We start from the raw sequence: 21,487 nt of genomic DNA on the forward strand, positions 1-21,487 counted from the left end.
CTACCAGTACATTGAGGCGCTGTCCGTGGTGCTAAACGCCTCTTCTCAGAATCAGAATCAGAAAGACTTTAATGATCCCCGGGGGGAAATTATCTTCTTAGCTTAAACTTTAAGCTACTAAATCACCAATGTAATGCTTTTAATCAACGTTATTTGAGGAAAAATCAATTAATCAAACAATTATTTATCAATGTCACATTTGAGGACGAAAAATGCTGTGAACATATGGGAGCACAAATTCTGTAAGGTCATAAAGAAGAGTGTTTTATAAGTTGTCTAATATGAGAATCGTCAACAAAAGAGAGCAACAACAAATTGTTGCAACATTGTTGCATTCAGCACCACGGAGAGCGACATACTGCCATGGCTTTTTTATAAAGCAAGTGTGAATGAAACCAGGCCCATAATGGGTCTGTTTGAAGATAACGATGTTTCGATACATTTAAAGGTCTGAGCAAGATAGTTTAAAGGGCATTACGTACCTTCTCTGTGCTGGGTAAAGTCTGAGGCCGGTTAAAAGTGTCTCCTCCGTTAATACTGATCAGCTCCGCATCTACAGGCGGAAACGGCGCTGGGAAAACCACTACGTCACTCTTCAACGTGTCTGAGCTGAAACACACGTCATACTGCTGAGTAGATTTAGAGTAAGACCAGCTCCCGTCAGGGTGGGTGGTGATCATTGGGGCGCTGTACCTGCTGAAACTGCTGTCTGTCCTGTGGCATTTGACAGCTATTAAACTGATGAGGCTCAGTAGAAAGATCAGTGACACCGATGCAATGGCGATCAGCAAATACAGGTTTAAATCAGAGAAGCTCTCCTCCTTTATCGGCACGTGTCTGAACTGAGTCTGGATGTCAGCTGTGCTTTCAACCACCACTACATCAATAGACACAGTAGCTGACAGGGAGGGCTCTCCGTTATCACAAACCAGCACCACCAACGGGTAAGTCTTGACGTCATTGTCACTCATTCGCCTCTTAGTCCTGATTTCCCCCGTGCTGGTTCCGATTCGGAAGAGGTTGGTTCCCTTGGGCTCAGAGAGGTGATAAGAAAGCAGCGCATTGTAGCCAGAGTCTGCATCTACAGCCCGGATCTTGGCCACAAAGTAGCCCGCTTCAGCAGAATAGGGAATGTTCTCACTGTTAACGGAGCCGTGCTCAGAATAGGGCGCGAGGATCCCGGGACTGTTGTCATTCTCATCCAGGATAAAAACGTTCACAGTCACGTTGCTGCTGAGCGGAGGCACACCAGAGTCTGTGGCTTGAACTTTAAACTGGAACGTTTTTAACTCCTCAAAGTTAAAGGACTTCAGGCTGACTATATCTCCAGTCTCTGAGTTGATGTTTACCATTGTAGACAGCGGCAGTGAGTTACTGTCTAAAAATGAATAGCTAACCTGGGCGTTCTTATCAACGTCATCATCAGTTGCAGAGACCGTTTGAATAACTATTCCTATTGGACTATTCTCTTTCAGATAAACATTAACCAGAGTCTCTGAGAAGCGTGGCGAGTTGTCATTGACATCAGAAATGTATACATTAAGATTGCTGGTGCTCGTGAGAGCAGGGATCCCTTCATCTGTAGCTATGATGCTGATGTTATACTGAGAAACATTCTCCCTGTCTAATGGTCTGTCGACCACCAAAGAATAGTAGTTTTTATAATTTGTTTTAAATTTAAAAGGGACATCATTCTTAAAATGACAATGAACCACTCCATTGTTGCCTCCATCTTTATCAATGACTGATACAAGTGCAATAGCAGTACCTAATTTAGCGTCCTCCTTCACTGCTGTCAGTAATGACGTCACAGTTATTTCAGGGGCATTGTCGTTTAGGTCCACCACTTCTACCAGCACTTTACATTGTGCTGCCATTGGGGGCTGGCCTTTGTCACTGGCCAGCACACGGATCTCAAAAGCTGGGTGCTCCTCAAAGTCAACTTTTCCTTTAACTGTCAATACACCCGTTATTTGGTCAATATTAAATATTTCCAATACATGATCTTGATCTTTTGATATCAAAGAATATGAAATATCTCTGTTTGTTCCCTCATCCGCGTCAGTGGCAGACACAGTTAGCACTGTAGTGCCAAGCGGCACATTTTCTGTAATACGTGTTTTATACAAGGATTTGGTAAACACTGGGCTGTTATCATTGATGTCCAAAACATTGATTATTATCTCTGATGTGCCTGATTTTGGAGGTGCTCCGCCATCTAGAGCGGTCAGTGCGAGTTTAATCATCTGCTGTTTTTCCCGGTCTAATGCTTTCTGCAGCACCAACTCAGCAGACACACTCTGCCCTTTGTGCACCGCTAAAGAAAAATATTCGTTGGGATTTAGCTTGTATGAACTGATATCATTTTTCCCTACATCTGCATCGTAGGCTAACAGCACAGGGAATGTAGCCCCCGGCAAGGTGCTTTCAGCTATGTCAATACTTTGCGAAGTAGCAGTGAATAATGGATAATTGTCATTTACATCTACAACATTTATTTCTAAACGGTACAGTTCCAATGGGTCATTAATCACGGCCTCCACACTGACGGTGCATTTCAATGTCTTCGCACAGAGTTCCTCTCTGTCGATTCTCTCATTGACGTATAGAACGCCAGTCTTTAGATTTACCTCGAAATATTTTCTCTTTGATCCGGTAACAATCTGAAACATACGGGACTCCAAATCCTGTATATTAAGGTTAAGATCCTTAGCGATATTTCCAACCGAAGTCCCCAGGTTAACCTCTTCCGATACGGAGTAAGAGAGCTGCCCAGACACCGATTCCCAGGAACAACCCAGCAGCAAAACCACCAGATATATTCCAGCAGAGCTCGTTCCATCCGGTAAATGCATAATTCCTTATAATGTCAGCAAATAGTTCCAAATCTGCCCACTTCCGTCAAATAATCCAGAGAGAGAAATACACAATTGCAACTTTAACAGCCAACAGGAAAATGGTTGTCGCACCTTTTCTCTCGCCCTGCGTCTCTATCTCTTTGTAACAAAGCCCCGAGAAACATCATCCCCTGAATCTGGGAGGAGCCTCAATCAACAAAATAGAACGTCCAAATGTGATGGTCTACAATGTCCCCACGTGGTCATTTGAAATAACTACAAGCATCAAACAACTGTAATGGAATTATTTTCACTATTTTAAATCATCCGTTAAAATCAAGCTAACCAATGGCAAATACATAAATAAATAAATAAATAAATAAATAAATAAATAAATAAATAAATAAATAAATAAATAAATAGAGGCGCAACACTTGCCAAGAATATGAAAACAAGAATGTTGTCTCATTTTCCAACACATTGGAGTGTAAATGTGGCAAAAATGTTATCCTGATACTACCTAAAATAGGTAAAACATCACACGCGGCAATATAACGTGTAGTAACGCATGTGCTTGCTGGATAGTGAATCAATGCTTTACATTACAAATGAAAGCATTGCTTCGTCCTTCCACAGAGTTTGAATTGGATTCAGGACCATGGACAGCGATATAGCCAAAGGATGAGTGAGGAGTCAGGAGGCATATCACTTCACTACAACAACGTATTAAATTACGTCTTACTTCTATTTTTGACCAAAACGCAATATCCTTCACAATGACAAGTGTCGCATTAACCCTTTGAGGTCAAGGAATAAATGGAAAGGAGCATCTTTTCACGCTCTATTCGAGATCAATTCAAGACATTGAAATTTGATGTGTATGGCTATGGAGATAATGTATGTTGTCATGTTCTTACCTTCTCTTGATTTGGTAAAGTCTGAGTCCGGTTAAAAGTGTCTCCTCCGTTAATACTGATCAGCTCCGCATCTACAGGCGGAAACGGCGCGGGGAAAACCATTACGTCACTCTTCAACGTGTCTGAGCTGAAACACACGTCATACTGCTGAGTAGATTTAGAGTAAGACCAGCTCCCGTCAGGGTGGGTGGTGATCATTGGGGCGCTGTACCTGCTGAAACTGTTGTCTGTCCTGTGGCATTTGACAGCTATTAAACTGATGAGGCTCAGTAGAAAGATCACTGACACAGACGCAATGGCGATCAGCAAATACAGGTTTAAATCAGAGAAGCTCTCCTCCTTTACCGGCACGTGTCTGAACTGAGTCTGGATGTCAGCTGTGCTTTCAACCACCACTACATCAATAGACACAGTAGCTGACAGGGAGGGCTCTCCGTTATCACAAACCAGCACCATCAACGGGTGAGCCTTGATGTCATTGTCACTCATTCGCCTCTTAGTCCTGATTTCTCCGGTGCTGGTTCCGATTCGGAAGAGGTTGGTTCCCTTGGACTCAGAGAGGTGATAAGAAAGCAGCGCATTGTAGCCAGAGTCTGCGTCTACAGCCCGGATCTTGGCCACAAAGTAGCCCGCTTCAGCAGAATAGGGAATGTTCTCACTGTTAACGGATCCGTGCTCAGAATAGGGTGCGAGGATCCCGGGACTGTTGTCATTCTCATCCAGGATCAAAACGTTCACAGTCACGTTGTTGCTGAGCGGAGGAATACCAGAGTCTGTGGCCTGAACTTTAAACTGGAACGTTTTTAACTCCTCAAAGTTAAAAGCCTGCAGACTGACTATATCTCCAGTCTGTGAATTAATATTTACCATTGTAGACAGCGGCAGTGAGTTAGTATTACTCTCTAAAAATGAATAGCTCACCTCACCATTTTGATCGACATCAGCATCAACTGCTGATACTGTTTTAATGGTTGCTCCCACTTGACTGTTCTCTTTCAAGTAAACATTAATCACAGGCTCTGAGAAGCGAGGCGCGTTGTCATTGACATCAGAAACGTGAACAGTAATGATGCTGGTGCTGGAGAGAGGTGGGCTCCCTTCATCAGTTGCTACGATAGTGACATTATACTGGGCCTTACTTTCCCTGTCAAGCCTCCCATTGACAATTAAAGAATAATATTTTTTGTAGTTTGTTTCTAATTTAAAGTGGGGTTCATTTGCGATAACAGCCTGCACTAAACCGTTTTTCCCACCATCTTTATCCAGGACAGAGACAAGTGCAATAGCAGTCCCTACTTTAGCGTCCTCCTTCACTGTGTTCAGTAGTGACGTCACAGTGATCTCAGGAGCATTGTCGTTTAGATCTATTACTTCTACCAGCACTTTACAATGAGCGGACATCGGGGGTTGGCCTTTGTCACTGGCCTGTGCGTGAATCTCAAATGCAGAATTTTCTTCATAGTCAATCTCACCTTTCACTAAGATTGCACCAGTTTTAGGATCAATTTGAAATATATCTAAGATCTGATCCTGACCCTTAGTTCTTAAAGAATATTCTATTTCACTGTTCAAACCTTCATCTGCGTCTGTTGCGTTCAAAATTAACAATGTTGCCCCCTTTGGCAAGTTCTCCAAAATTTGAGTTTTATACAAAGAACTACTAAACACTGGATGGTTGTCGTTAATATCTAAAACGTTGATAATGATTTGTGATGTTCCCGACTTTGGAGGATTTCCACCGTCAACTGCTGTCAATGTGAGTTTTATAATAGGCTGTTTCTCGCGGTCTAACGATTTCTGCAGCACTAACTCGACAGATACACTATCTCCCCGTTTGTGTATTTCTATAGAAAAATAATCGCTCGTATTGAGCTTGTATGCATTAACATTGTTCTTACCAACATCCACATCGGATGCTCCTATCAGTCCGAATTTCACTCCTGGTAAAGTATTTTCACCTATGTTAAGATACTGTATCTGTTCGGAGAAAAATGGTGCATTATCATTTATATCTAAGACGTTTATCTCTAACCCATAAAGCTTCAAAGGGTCATTGATGACGGCTTCTACGTTTACAGTACATTTTGTAGACTTCGCACAAAGCTCCTCCCGGTCTATTCTCTCATTGACATAAATGACGCCAGTCTTTAGATTTACGTCGAAATATTTTCTCTTTGATCCGGTAACAATCTGAAACATGCGGGACTCCAAATCCTGGACATTGAGGTTAAGATCCTTTGCGATATTTCCAACAGAAGTCCCCGGGTTTACCTCTTCTGATACGGAGTAAGAGAGCTGTCCAGACACCGCTTCCCAGTAACAAACCAGCAGCACAACCACTAGATATATCCCAAAATGACTCCTTCCGCTCGGGAAAAACATAATTATATCCAACGTGGACAAAACATAGATCACAATTTTACCAGTCTACAAAATCTTCAAATCAAGGGAAATACAAGAATCCATCTCTATGATTTTGAACAAGCAACGGGAAAAGTGTGCACCGTTCTGTCTCGCATGCGTCTCTTTGTGACAAAGCACGGAGAAACATCATCATCCTCTGAATCTGGGAGGAGCCGCAAACATCCAGAAACAACCGTCCAAATGTGATGGTCTACAATGTCCCCTTGTGGACATTTGAAATAACTGCATTCAACAACTTTCAACACTGGCATGATTGAAGCCTGAGGACCCATTTTTCACCAATTTCATATGCAAATACATCATATCACAGGGATCATTCAACACAACACAATCGTGATGCGTTTAGTTCAGTTTTTGTTTTTCTGGACCAAGGACAGAGTCTCATTTCGCTCTGATATACAAAATATAAAATAAGTACACAAGGGGTAAAAAAATGTATTACACCAAAGTGTCCCTATCTCCCAACAAAACAATGAACACACTGACTGAGTGTTTTATCCGAAGTGAAATCTTGCCTAAAAGCTATGACATTGGATATACACTATTTACCAGCTATTAACAAACATAGTTGGACATTCCTATTAAGCAAGCCGATCAATGACAGTTTTTCGACCGTAAAGAGACCAGTCTTCCTCTTTGTCCCCTGGGGATCACTGAGACCACAGACAACATTCAGACACGTGTTTCAGCACCATGGACAGCGGTCTACACATAGAATGGTGACTGAGAAGAAAAACGGACAAAGAAGAGATAATAAGCCACCAGCCTGCCTTACAGTGCTCTCTATTGACAAAAGGCAAAGTCCATTAAAAAAGTAAGTTATAGGCAGATAAAGATAGAGTCAAATGAAGCTTGACACGCACTTACTTTTGACTTGCATGATGATGCAAAATAAACCAGGACATTTTTACCTATTTTCCAACAAAACAGGGACAACATTAGTTCAATGATTTTATCGAAGCATTACTCACCAGTTATTAACGGGCATGTTAAGAAACTTCGTAATAAGCGTAGGGTACTGGTTACTCAGGGAAAGATTGCTTTCGATTGTAATGAGATTCATTTTCGTCTTTGCCCCCGAGAGTTCGCACACAACACATTCAGGCTTCAGCACCATGGACAGTGACAAACACATGATAGTGACTAAACACAAACAGACAGAGATAGAAGCCATGCGAATTTACCAGATTTAATTATAGTATAATTAGCACTATTTTAATAAAAACTAAGATGAGGTTTCATGTTCTTACCTTTTCTGTACTGGGTAAAGTCTGAGTCCGGTTAAAAGTGTCTCCTCCGTTAATACTGATCAGCTCCGCGTCTACAGGCGGAAACGGTGCGGGGAAAACCACTACGTCACTCTTCAGCGTGTCTGAGCTGAAACACACGTCATACTGCTGAGTAGATTTAGAGTAAGACCAGCTCCCGTCAGGGTGGGTGGTGATCATTGGGGCGCTGTACCTGCTGAAACTGTTGTCTGTCCTGTGGCATTTGACAGCTATTAAACTGATGAGGCTCAGTAGAAAGATCACTGAAACAGACGCAATGGCGATCAACAAATACAGGTTTAAATCAGAGAAGCTCTCCTCCTTTATCGGCACGTGTCTGAACTGAGTCTGGATGTCAGCCGTGCTTTCAACGACCACTACATCAATAGACACGGTAGCTGACAGGGAGGGCTCTCCGTTATCACAAACCAGCACCACCAACGGGTGAGTCTTGACGTCATTGTCACTCATTCGCCTCTTAGTCCTGATTTCTCCGGTGCTGGTTCCGATTCTGAAGAGGTTGGTTCCCTTGGGCTCAGAGAGGTGATAAGAAAGCAGCGCATTGTAGCCAGAGTCTGCATCTACAGCCCGGATCTTTGCCACAAAGTAGCCCACTTCAGCAGAATAGGGAATGTTCTCACTGTTAACGGAGCCGTGCTCAGAATAGGGTGCGAGGATCCCGGGACTGTTGTCATTCTCATCCAGGATCAAAACGTTCACAGTCACGTTGCTGCTGAGCGGAGGAACACCAGAGTCTGTGGCCTGAACTTTAAACTGGAACGTTTTTAACTCCTCAAAGTTAAAAGACTGCAGGCTGACTATATCTCCAGTCTCTGAGTTGATGTTTACTATCGACGCTATCTGGGTGTTCTTCAAATAATTATCAATCAAGGAATATGTTGTTTTTGCGTTTTCATTCAAATCGGCATCAAACGTTGTCAAAGTATGAATAATAGCTCCTACTGGACTATTCTCTCTCACATAAACATTAATAGTGGGTTCAAGGAAACGAGGAGCGTTGTCATTAACATCAGAAATGTGAACGGTAATAACGCTGGTGCTCGATAGAGGCGGGGTCCCCTCATCTGTAGCTGTAATTGAAATATTATATTGGGGAACACTCTCTCTGTCAAGATGCCCGTCAACCAGCAAGGAATAATAATTTTTATAATTCGATTTTAATTTAAATGGCACAGAGCCAGTGAGCTTACAGTCTGTGAGTCCATTTTTGCCTCCGTCTTTATCAGTTATAGTCACCAAAGCAATAACTTTTCCTATTTCAGCGTCCTCTTTTACTGGACTCATGAGTGATGACACTAAGATTTCTGGAGAATTGTCATTTAGATCAATAACTTCTACTAAAACCTTGCCACGAGCGCTACGAGGAGGTGTCCCTTTGTCTCTTGCTTGCACACGAATTTCATACGCTTGAGTTTCTTCATAATCAATATTCGCCTTTACAGTAATTTCACCACTTTCGGCATTCAGGAAAAATTTATCATCAGCGTTTGAGCGTCCCTCTTCTGTAAAAGTGTACACAAGCTGACTATTGACACCTTCATCTAAGTCAGTTGCGCTCACTGTCAATAATGTGGCCCCAATCTTTGCATTTTCAACAACCTGAACCTTGTAGAGAGGTTTACTAAACAACGGGGAATTATCATTTACATCCATTACATTCACGGTTATCTGCAAAGTCCCTGACCTGACAGGTTTACCTCCATCTACAGCGGTCAGTGTGAGTTGAATAACAGCCTGTTTCTCTCTGTCTAAAGCTTTCTGCAGCACCAGTTCAGCAGACACACGCTGCTCTCTACTGCTCTGCACATCCACGGTGAAGTATTCATTTGCGCTCAGCTTGTAGCTCTTTACCGAGTTACTGCCTATGTCTGCGTCATGAGCTATTGGCAGTGAATACCTCTCCCCGATAAATGAAGACTCATACACTTCAACTGCCTTTGATTCATCCAGAAAATATGGCGAATTGTCATTAATATCAAGAACGTTAATCTCAATTCGATGGAGGCTTACGTGGTGACTCAATATGGCCTCTATATTTAAAGAGCACTTTATCATATTAGGACAAAGCTCCTCACGGTCTATCCTCTCGTTAACGAACAGGGCTCCAGTTTTCTGATTCACGTCAAAATACTGCGTTGTATAGCCCGAGTTAATCCGAAGACCAGTGGCTTCCAGTTCCTGCACATTGAGGTTTAAATCCTTGGCGAGATTCCCCACTACCGTGCCTTTGTCCACCTCCTCTGAAACTGAATAAGATATCTGAGCCGCAGACCAGTCACACAGACAAAGCAGAGCAACGAACAGACCCGCAAAATAATCCCATTGTTCCCGAGCAGCCATCGCTGTTTAATCACAAGAGACGAATCCAAGTTGCCGCATGAAAAAAAGGCATTAAAACAAATAGGCTATATCCAATCCTCTTTAAAATCCTCTTCTCGCCACGGTTCCATTCGACTGTTTCCTCTCCCCACAAAGCAATACGAGCGGATGACGTTTCCCTTTTTTCATGAACGAAGGAGGAGTTTTAGACTCTGAACTCATTATATTCTATGGTCTCCAGCGACACCACGTGTTTCTTTGGTATACAAGATAGATAGCCCAAAGAGAAGATGAAGTGTTCGTTATGTCTAATTAACATGCATTAAAAAGAAACGATACTGTTTGACAAAACCACCACCAGGTTTTGTTTTAGAAGAGCTCACCTCTAAATAGAAGACAGATTAAACTCATAATATTAATACATCGAACCATATAGAGATTAGAGAATGATAACGTTCAGCTTGTCATTCATTTTTTGTAATATTGATTCAAATCAGGTGCTTTACATGTTCGTTGCCTCTAAGCAATTAATAATATTCACGAAGAAAACGAGATCAACTGCAACAAAAATGTAATGACCACGGACACCATATGAATCTTCTCAACTCATTGTTATGAAAAGACCACGTAAGATGTTTTTTCTCAGAAGGGCAGGTGAGGAAGGTGGTTGAGAGTCCCAGTGGCGTATAAAAGTTCAGCGTTATAAATGCATGTAGTATTGTATAGAATAGACAAGAAGAGAAGAGGCGTTCAGCACCACGGACAGCGCCTCATGGCAGTATGCATGTAAACTACCGGTATACATTGAGGCGCTGTCCGTGGTGCTAAATGCCTCTCCTCAGCTTAAACTTTAAGCTATAAAGCACCATGCTTTTAATGGATGTCATTTGAGGACACATCAATTAATCAAACAATTATTTATCGATGTCACATTTGAGGACAAAAATCCTGTGGAAATGGGAGCACAAATTATGTAAGGTCATAAAGATCAACAAGAGGGCAACAAAAAATGTAGCATTGTTGCTTTCAGCACCACGGAGAGCGACATGGGCCTATATACCCGCCATGGCTTTTTCTAAAGCAAGTGTGTGAATGAAACCAGGCCCATATTGGGTCTGTTTGAAGATAACGATATTTCTAATGTTAAATGAGCAAGACTATTGTGCATTACGTACCTTCTCTTTGGTGGGTAAAGTCTGAGTCCGGTTAAAAGTGTCTCCTCCGTTAATACTGATCAGCTCCGCATCTACAGGCGGAAACGGCGCGGGGAAAACCACTACGTCACTCTTCAACGTGTCTGAGCTGAAACACACGTCATACTGCTGTGTAGATTTAGAGTAAGACCAGCTCCCGTCAGGGTGGGTGGTGATCATTGGGGCGCTGTACCTGCTGAAACTGCTGTCTGTCCTGTGGCATTTGACAGCTATTAAACTGATGAGGCTCAGTAGAAAGATCACTGACACAGACGCAATGGCGATCAGCAAATACAGGTTTAAATCAGAGAAGCTCTCCTCCTTTATCGGCACGTGCCTGAACTGAGTCTGGATGTCAGCCGTGCTTTCAACCACCACTACATCAATAGACACAGTAGCTGACAGGGAGGGCTCTCCGTTATCACAAACCAGCACCACCAACGGGTGAGTCTTGACGTCATTGTCACTCATTCGCCTCTTAGTCCTGATTTCCCCGGTGCTGGTTCCGATTCGGAAGAGGTTGGTTCCCTTGGGTTCAGAGAGGTGATAAGAAAGCAACGCATTGTAGCCAGAGTCTGCGTCTACAGCCCGGATCTTGGCCACAAAGTAGCCCGCTTCAGCAGAATAGGGAATGTTCTCACTGTTAACGGAGCCGTGCTCAGAATAGGGTGCGAGGATCCCAGGACTGTTGTCATTCTCATCCAGGATAAAAACGTTCACAGTCACGTTGCTGCTGAGCGGAGGAACACCAGAGTCTGTGGCCTGAACTTTAAACTGCAACGTTTTGAACTCCTCAAAGTTAAAAGACTGCAGGCTGACTATATCTCCAGTCTCTGAGTTGATGTTTACCATTGTAGACAGCGGCAGTGAGTTACTATTACTGTCTAAAAATGAATAGCTGACCTGCGCGTTTTCACTGAGGTCAGTATCAAATGCAGCCACTGTTTTAATAGTCGTTCCTACTTGACTGTTCTCTTTAACATAAACATTAACTAACGGCTCTGAAAAATGTGGTGCGTTGTCATTAACATCAGACACATGCACAGTAATAACACTGATGTTCGAGAGAGGTGGACTCCCTTCATCAGTAGCTGAAATGGTGACATTGTACTGGGGAGTAATTTCTCTGTCAAGAGGCCCGTTAACCACTAAAGAGTAATAGTTTTTATAATTTGTTTCTAATTTAAACGGGACGTTATTTAAGACTTCACAGGTCACCTCGCCATTTTTGCCACTATCTGTGTCGAGAACTGATACAAGCGCAACAGCAGTACCTACTTTAGCGTCTTCTTTGACTGTTTTGAGCAGTGACGTCACAGTGATTTCAGGAGCATTGTCATTTAGATCTATTACTTCTACCAGTAATTTACAGTGATCAGAAATTGGTGGTTGACCTTTATCACTGGCCTCTGCACGGATCTCAAAAGCTTGCCTGTCCTCAAAGTCGATTTTGCCTTTCATTGAAATGATCCCCGTGTCAGGGTCAATTCTGAAAATGTCAAGAATGTGATCTTGATCCTTACTACGAAGAGAATAAACTATTTCACTGTTTGTGCCTTCATCAGCGTCAGTCGCATTTAAAGTGAAGACTGTCGTGCCTATGGGAATGTTTTCAATAATTTTAACTTTGTATAAAGTACTGCTGAATATCGGTGCGTTATCATTAATATCTACAACATTGATTTCGATCTCTGATGTGCCTGATTTCGGTGGATTTCCCCCGTCTATCGCAGTTAAAATGAGCCGTATTGTTGCTTGTTTCTCACGGTCTAAGGCTTTCTGCAGCACTAATTCAGCAGATATACTCTCTCCTCCTTTGTGTGTCGCAAGAGAGAAGTATTCGTTAGGACTGAGCTTATACGAGCTAACACCATTCTTGCCCACATCCGCATCAGTTGCCTCTGATAAAGCGAATTTACGTCCCGGTAGAGTGTTCTCTACAATGTTCAAAATTTGTGATTTTGTGTTGAAAGACGGAGAATTGTCATTAACATCTTGAATAACTATTTCCACACGGTAAAGCCTTAATGGATTGTTGATCACAGCCTCTACGCTTACCGTGCATTTGGGTTTATCTGCACAGAGCTCCTCTCTGTCTATTCTCTCATTGACGTAGAGAAAACCAGTCTTTAGATTTACCTCGAAATATTTCCTCTTTGATCCGGTAACAATCTGAAACGTGCGGGACTCCAAATCCTGAACATTGAGGTTAAGATCCTTTGCGATATTTCCAACAGAAGTCCCCTGGTTTACTTCTTCTGATACGGAGTAAGAGAGCTGTCCAGACACCGCTTCCCAGTAACAAACCAGCAGCACAACCACTAGATATATCCCAAAATGATTCCTTTCGCTCGGGAAAAACATAATTATTTCCAACGTGGACAAAACATAGATCACAATTTTACCAGTCTACAAAATCTTCAAATCAAGGGAAATACAAGAATCCGTCTCGATGATTTTGAACAAGCAACGGGAAAATTGTGCACCGTTCTGTCTCGCATGCGTCTCTTTGTGACAAAGCACGGAGAAACATCATCATCCTCTGAATCTGGGAGGAGCCGCAAACCTCCAGAAACAACCGTCCAAATGTGATGGTCTACAATGTCCCCTTGTGGACATTTGAAATAACTGCATTCAACAACTTTCAACATTAAAGTACACTGGCATGATTGAAGTCTGAGGACCCATTTTAACCAATTTAATATGCAAAGACATAATATCACAGGAATCATTCAACACAACATAATCGTGATGCGTTTAGTTCAGTTTTTGTTTTTCTGGAGCAAGGACAGAGTCTCATTTCTCTCTGCTATACAAAATATCAAATAAGTACACAAGGGGTAACAAATTGATTACACCAAATTGTCCCTATCTCCCAACAAAACAATGAACACACTGACTGAGTGTTTTATCCGAAGTGACATCTTGCCTAAAAGCTATGACATTGGATATACACTATTTAGCTAACAAACATGCAGTAGTTGGAAATTCCTATTAAGCAGGCCGATCAATGACAGATTTTCGACTGTAAAGAGACCAGTCTTCCTCTTTGTCCCCTGGGGATCACTGAGACCACAGACAACATTCAGACACTTATTTCAGCACCATGGATAGCGGTCTACACATAGAATAGTGACTGAGAAGAATAACGGACAAAGAAGAGACAATTAGCCACCAAGCCTGCCTTACAGTGCTCTATATTGACAAAAGTCAAAGTCCATTAACAAAGTAAGTTATTATTGACTTAGGCAGATAAAGATTGAGTCAAATGAAGCTTGAAACGAACTTACTTTTGACTTGCATGATGATGCAAAAATAAACCAGGACATTTTTACCTATTTTCCAACAGAACAGGGACAACATAGTTCAATTATTTTATCGAAGCATTATTAACGGGCATGTTAAGAAACTTTGTAATAAGCGTAGGGTGGTTACTCAGGGAAAGATTGCTTTCGATTGTAATGAGATTCATTTACGTCTTTGCCCCCGAGAGTTCGCATACAACACATTCAGGCTTCAGCACCATGGACAGTGACAAACACACTGATAGTGACTAAACAAAAACGGACAGAGATAGAAGCCATGCGAATTTACCAGATTTAATTGTAGTATAATTAGCACTATTTTAATAAAAACTAAGATGAGGTTTCATGTTCTTACCTTTTCTGCACTGGGTAAAGTCTGAGTCCGGTTAAAAGTGTCTCCTCCGTTAATACTGATCAGCTCCGCGTCTACAGGCGGAAACGGTGCGGGGAAAACCACTACGTCACTCTTCAGCGTGTCTGAGCTGAAACACACGTCATACTGCTGTGTAGATTTAGAGTAAGACCAGCTCCCGTCAGGGTGGGTGGTGATCATTGGGGCGCTGTACCTGCTGAAACTGCTGTCTGTCCTGTGGCATTTGACAGCTATTAAACTGATGAGGCTCAGTAGAAAGATCACTGACACAGACGCAATGGCGATCAGCAAATACAGGTTTAAATCAGAGAAGCTCTCCTCCTTTATCGGCACGTGTCTGAACTGAGTCTGGATGTCAGCTGTGCTTTCAACCACCACTACATCAATAGACACAGTAGCTGACAGGGAGGGCTCTCCGTTATCACAAACCAACACCACCAAGGGGTGAGTCTTGACGTCATTGTCACTCATTCGCCTCTTAGTCCTGATTTCCCCGGTGCTGGTTCCGATTCTGAAGAGGTTACTTCCCTTGGGCTCAGAGAGGTGATAAGAAAGCAGCGCATTGTAGCCAGAGTCTGCGTCTACAGCCCGGATCTTGGCCACAAAGTAGCCCGCTTCAGCAGAATAGGGAATGTTCTCACTGTTAACGGAGCCGTGCTCAGAATAGGGCGCGAGGATGCCGGGACTGTTGTCATTCTCATCCAGGATAAAAACGTTCACAGTCACGTTGCTGCTGAGCGGAGGAACACCAGAGTCTGTGGCCTGAACTTTAAACTGGAACGTGTTTAACTCCTCAAAGTTAAAAGACTGCAGGCTGACTATATCTCCAGTCTCTGAGTTGATGTTTACCATTGTAGACAGCGGCAGTGAGTTACTGTCTAAAAATGAATAGCTCACCTGCGCGTTTTTATCAACGTCATCATCAGTTGCAGAGACCGTTTGAATAACTCTTCGTATTGGACTATTCTCCTTCAGATAAACATTAACCAGAGTCTCTGAGAAGCGTGGCGAGTTGTCATTGACATCAGAAATATATACATTAAGATTGCTGGTGCTCGTGAGAGCAGGGGTCCCTTCATCTGTAGCTATGATGCTGATGTTATACTGAGAAACATTCTCCCTGTCTAAAGGTCTGTCGACCACCAAAGAATAATAGTTTTTATAATTTGTTTCCAATTTAAATGGGACATCATTCTTAAAATTACAATGAACCAATCCATTGTTGCCTCCATCTTTATCAATGACTGACACAAGAGCGATAGCAGTGCCTAATTTAGCGTCCTCCTTCACTGCTGTTAGTAATGACGTCACAGTGATCTCAGGGGTATTGTCGTTTAGGTCCACCACTTCTACCAGCACTTTACATTGTGCTTCCATTGGTGGCTGACCTTTGTCACTGGCCAGCACACGGATCTCAAAAGCCGGATGTTCCTCAAAGTCCACTTTTCCTTGAACTTTTAAGACACCTGTTGTGTCGTCAATATGAAATATTCCCAAGACATGATCTTGATCTTTTGAAATCAAAGAATAGGAAATCTCTCTGTTTGTTCCCTCATCCGCGTCTGTGGCAGACACAGTTAGCACTGTAGTGCCCAGCGGCACATTTTCTGTAATACGTGTTTTATACAAGGATTTGGTAAACACTGGGCTGTTATCATTGATGTCCAAAACATTGATTATTATTTCTGATGTGCCTGATTTTGGAGGTGCTCCGCCATCTAGAGAGGTCAGTGCGAGTTTAATCACGGCCTGTTTTTCTCTGTCTAATGCTTTCTGTAGCACCAACTCAGCAGACACACTCTGCCCTTTGTGCACCGCTAAAGAAAAATATTCATTGGGATTTAGCTTGTATGAACTGATTCCATTTTTCCCTACATCTGCATCGTAGGCTAACAGCACAGGGAATGTAGCCCCCGGTAAGGTGCTTTCAGCTATATTGATACTTTGCGAAGTCGCGCTGAATAATGGATAATTGTCATTTACATCTAAAACATTTATTTCTAAACGATACAGCTTCAATGGGTCATTTATCACGGCCTCCACACTGACGATGCATTTCAAAGCCTTCCCACAGAGCTCCTCTCTGTCGATTCTCTCATTAACGTAGAGAACGCCAGTCTTTAGATTTACCTCGAAATATTTTCTCTTTGATCCGGTAACAATCTGAAACATCCGGCCCTCCAAATCCTGAACATTGAGGTTAAGATCCTTAGCGATATTTCCAACAGAAGTCCCCGGGTTTACCTCTTCCGAGACGGAGTAAGAGAGCTGCCCAGGCACCCCTTCCCAGTAACAGCCCAGCAGCAAAACCACCAGATATATTCCAACAGAGCTCGTTCCACCCAATAAATGCATAATTCCTTTTGAGAACAGCGCATGTATCAAGATCCGACCATTTTGGTCAATTAATCCAGATTAAGAGAGAAATGCACAGTCAACTCCTATGCATTTTAATAGCCAGCAAATGAGTGTCGCACCGTTCCGTCTCGCCCTGCGTGGGCTTGTAACAAAGCCCTGGGAAACATCATCATTCCCTCATCCACTGAATCTGGGAGGAGCCCCAAGCCACCAAACACACACGTCCAAATGTGATGGTCTACAATGTCCCCACGTGGCCATTTGCGATAACTACAGTCGGCATCAAACAACTGCATTGAGATGATCATCACTGTTTTAAATCCTCCTTAAAATCAATGTAAACAATAGCAAACTATAGTAAATAAATAAATGAACATAAAAGCGTATTTTATCCTGATAATTTAGCTTAAGTTAACCAGATATGATCGACCCCCCCAGCAGTATGATAAGAGCCTTGCATATTCTTGATATTCTTGTTAAAAGCTAATGGAACATTAAAGCAAAAAAAACAAACATGCGGAGACATAATTATTTTTGTTCCATTGTAACTTTAACGGGAGAAATAACACAATAAAAAAGCATACAGAGAGATGACTTAAATATGGACAAGGACATGAAAACAAGAATATGTTTTCTCATCGTTCAACCAGAGTATATTTGGGCAGAAATATTATCTATATACTTAATGAAATAGGTAAAAGAAGTGAAACGATGCTTTCATTAACCATAAACGCATTGTTTTGTCCCTCCACAGTGGAGATTGAATACGAAACAAATTCAGGCTTGGAATGGATCCAGGACCATGGATAGCAATATACACTAATATGGCGAGCCTGGAAAAGATGACTGAGGAGAGAGCCAACCTATTCAGAGCCATGGACAGCGGTCTATATAATGGTGGCCGATAAAAACGGACAAAGACGAGATGTCTGTCAAGCCACCAGCCTGTCTTCAGTTATAAGTGCTCTCTAGATTGAGCCAGAAAGTTTTGCGTGGTAACCCTTAATATAAAGAAGGCAAAAAATGCGTATTGACATATAAAACTGAACATACAGTATTTCCCTATTTTCGAACAAAACAACCAACTGAGTGCAGTGATTTTATCCAAATATACATCTTGCTTAAAAGGGATGAAATTGTGTATTCACAATTCCCATGTTATCATAGGCTATTTAAAAAAATCCTAAAAGCGTACTGGGCAGTGAAATATTGCGTTTCGATTGTAAGGAGACCCATTTCCTGTTTGACCCCCAGCGTTTGCACACAGCACATTCATCTTGTTTCAGCACCATGGACAGTGATAAACACATAATAGTGGCAAAACAAAAACTGACAGAGATGGAAGCTATATATGTGAATTTAGCAGATTGTCTTTATACTCTTTCTTGTAGGTAAATAAGGTGGATGAATATTTCTAAGTTGTCATGTTCTTACCTTTTCTCCACTGGGTAAAGTCTGAGTCCGGTTAAAAGTGTCTCCTCCGTTAATACTGATCAGCTCCGCGTCTACAGGCGGAAACGGCGCGGGGAAAACCACTACGTCACTCTTCAGCGTGTCTGAGCTGAAACACACGTCATACTGCTGAGTAGATTTAGAGTAAGACCAGCTCCCGTCAGGGTGGGTGGTGATCATTGGGGCGCTGTACCTGCTGAAACTGTTGTCTGTCCTGTGGCATTTGACAGCTATTAAACTGATGAGGCTCAGTAGAAAGATCACTGACACAGACGCAATGGCGATCAGCAAATACAGGTTTAAATCAGAGAAGCTCTCCTCCTTTATCGGCACGTGTCTGAACTGAGTCTGGATGTCAGCTGTGCTTTCAACCACCACTACATCAATAGACACAGTAGCTGACAGGGAGGGCTCTCCGTTATCACAAACCAGCACCACCAAGGGGTGAGTCTTGATGTCATTGTCACTCATTCGCCTCTTAGTCCTGATTTCCCCGGTGCTGGTTCCGATTCGGAAGAGGTTGGTTCCCTTGGGCTCAGAGAGGTGATAAGAAAGCAGCGCATTGTAGCCAGAGTCTGCGTCTACAGCCCGGATCTTGGCCACAAAGTATCCCGCTTCAGCAGAATAGGGAATGTTCTCACTGTTAACGGAGCCGTGCTCAGAATAGGGTGCGAGGATCCCGGGACTGTTGTCATTCTCATCCAGGATAAAAACGTTCACAGTCACGTTGCTGCTGAGCGGAGGAACACCAGAGTCTGTGGCCTGAACTTTAAACTGGAACGTGTTTAACTCCTCAAAGTTAAAAGACTGCAGGCTGACTATATCTCCAGTCTCTGAGTTGATGTTTACCATTGTAGACAGCGGCAGTGAGTTACTGTCTAAAAATGAATAGCTCACTTGGGCGTTTTTATCAACGTCACCATCAGTTGCAGAGACAGTATGAATAACTCTTCCTATTGGACTATTCTCCTTCAGATAAACATTAACCAGACTCTCTGAGAAGCGTGGCGAGTTGTCATTGACATCAGAAATATATACATTAAGATTGCTGGTGCTCGTGAGAGCAGGGGTCCCTTCATCTGTAGCTATGATGCTGATGTTATACTGAGAAATATTCTCCCTGTCTAATGGTCTGTCGACCACCAAAGAATAATAGTTTTTATAATTTGTTTCCAATTTAAAAGGGACATCATTCTTAAAATTACAATGAACCACTCCATTGTTGCCTCCATCTTTATCAATGACTGACACAAGTGCAATAGCAGTACCTAATTTAGCGTCCTCCTTCACTGCTGTTAGTAATGACGTCACAGTGATCTCAGGGGCATTGTCATTTAGGTCCACCACTTCTACCAGCACTTTACATTGTGATGCCATTGGTGGCTGGCCTTTGTCACTAGCCTGCACACGGATCTCAAAAGCCGGGTGCTCCTCAAAGTCAACTTTTCCTTTAACTGTCAATACACCCGTTATTTGGTCAATATGGAATATTTCCAATACATGATCTTGATCTTTTGTGCCCAAAGAATATGAAATCTCTCTGTTTGTTCCCTCATCCGCGTCAGTGGCAGACACAGTTAGCACTGTACTGCCAAGCGGTGCATTTTCTGTAATACCTGTTTTATACAAGGATTTGGTAAACACTGGGCTGTTATCGTTGTTGTCCAAAACATTAATTATTATCTCTGATGTGCCTGATTTTGGAGGTGCTCCGCCATCTAGAGCGGTCAGTGCGAGTTTAATCACTGGCTGTTTTTCTCTGTCTAATGCTTTCTGTAGCACCAACTCAGCAGACACACTCTGCCCTTTGTGCACCGCTAAAGAAAAATATTCATTGGGATTTAGCTTGTATGAACTGATTCCATTTTTTCCTACATCGGCATCGTAGGCTAAAAGCACATGAAATGTAGCCCCCGGCAAGGTGCTTTCAGCTATGTCAATACTTTGCGAAGTAGCACTGAATAATGGATAATTGTCATTTACATCTAGAACATTTATGTCTAAACGATAAAGTTTCAATGGGTCATTAATCACGGCCTCCACACTGACGGTGCATTTCGATGTCTTCGCACATAGCTCCTCTCTGTCGATTCTCTCATTAACGTAGAGAACGCCAGTCTTTAGATTTACCTCGAAATATTTTCTCTTTGATCCGGTAACAATCTGAAACATCCGGGACTCCAAATCCTGGACATTGACGTTAAGATCCTTAGCGATATTTCCAACAGAAGTCCCCGGGTTTACCTCTTCCGAGATGGAGTAAGAGAGCTGCCCAGACACCGCTTCCCAGTAACAACCCAGCAACAAAACCACTAGATATATTCCAACAGAGCTCGTTCCACCAAATAAACGCATAATTCCTTGCATAAATCCTTATAATGAGAACACCGCATATGTCAAAATCTGACCACTTCCGTCAAATAATCCAGATTAAAGGGTAAATACACCGATTCAACTCCTAAGCATTTTAACAGCCAGCAAATGATTGCCGCACCGTTCCGTCTCGCCCTGCGTGTCTTTGTAACAAAGCCCTGGGAAACATCATCATCCCCTGAATCTGGGAGGAGCCCCAAAACGTCCAAATGTGATGGTCTACAATGTCCCCATGTGGCCATTTGATATAACTACAGTCGGCATCAAACAACTGAGATGATCATCACTGTTTTAAATCCTCCTTAAAATCAATCTAAACAATAGCAAACTACACAAAATAAATAAATAAATAAATAAATAAATAAATAAATAAATAAATAAATAAATAAATAAACTTAAAGCGTATTTTATCCTGAAAATCTAGCTTAAGTTAACCACATATGACCGACCAGATCCCCCCCCCCCCCCCCCCTCTCCGTCCGACCCCCCCAGCAGTAGCCTATGATAAGAGCCTTGCATATTCTTAATATTCTTGTTAAAAGCTAGTGGGACATTAAAGCAAAGAGCCTGCGAAACATAATGACTTCTGTTCCATTGGAACTATACGAGGGAAATAATACAATACAAAACAAAGAGAGCATGCCTTA

At 42.4% G+C, this 21,487-nt stretch overlaps 2 protein-coding genes and 3 pseudogenes across 6 annotated transcripts in view; all 5 read right to left on the reverse strand.

Moving 5' to 3' along the window:
• Positions 1 to 21,487, reverse strand: part of LOC310790483 (protocadherin alpha-3-like) — a gene marked incomplete at its 5' end in the record, with an annotated part of 213,351 nt that overhangs the window by 57,010 nt on the left and 134,854 nt on the right. The window contains one exon of one of the 2 annotated variants that reach the window (XM_083652186.1): positions 7,429 to 9,807. The exons of the other annotated variant lie outside the window; for it this stretch is intronic. Coding sequence (XP_083508312.1) covers positions 7,429 to 9,807 — 2,379 coding nt within the window. Of the gene's footprint in view, positions 1 to 7,428; positions 9,808 to 21,487 lie in introns of those variants that run through there. 2 annotated transcript variants of the gene reach the window in all.
• LOC310790762 (protocadherin alpha-3 pseudogene) lies at positions 465 to 2,855 on the reverse strand (annotated as a pseudogene). The gene has a single exon. The product of its transcript is annotated as a protocadherin alpha-3 pseudogene (transcript).
• On the reverse strand, positions 3,743 to 6,136 carry LOC310790763 (protocadherin alpha-3 pseudogene; annotated as a pseudogene). The gene has a single exon. The product of its transcript is annotated as a protocadherin alpha-3 pseudogene (transcript).
• On the reverse strand, positions 14,628 to 17,012 carry LOC310790764 (protocadherin alpha-3 pseudogene; annotated as a pseudogene). The gene has a single exon. The product of its transcript is annotated as a protocadherin alpha-3 pseudogene (transcript).
• Positions 18,438 to 20,822, reverse strand: LOC310790765 (protocadherin alpha-3-like; the record flags this gene model as incomplete). The annotated part of the gene is made up of 1 exon (XM_083652497.1): positions 18,438 to 20,822. The coding sequence occupies one exon, from the start codon at positions 20,820 to 20,822 to the stop codon at positions 18,438 to 18,440; it is 2,385 nt and encodes a 794-aa protein (XP_083508623.1).

Source organism: Poromitra crassiceps (assembly GCF_964638095.1).
Source record: "Poromitra crassiceps genome assembly, chromosome: 15".
NCBI classification, from domain to species: Eukaryota; Metazoa; Chordata; class Actinopteri; order Beryciformes; family Melamphaidae; genus Poromitra; species Poromitra crassiceps.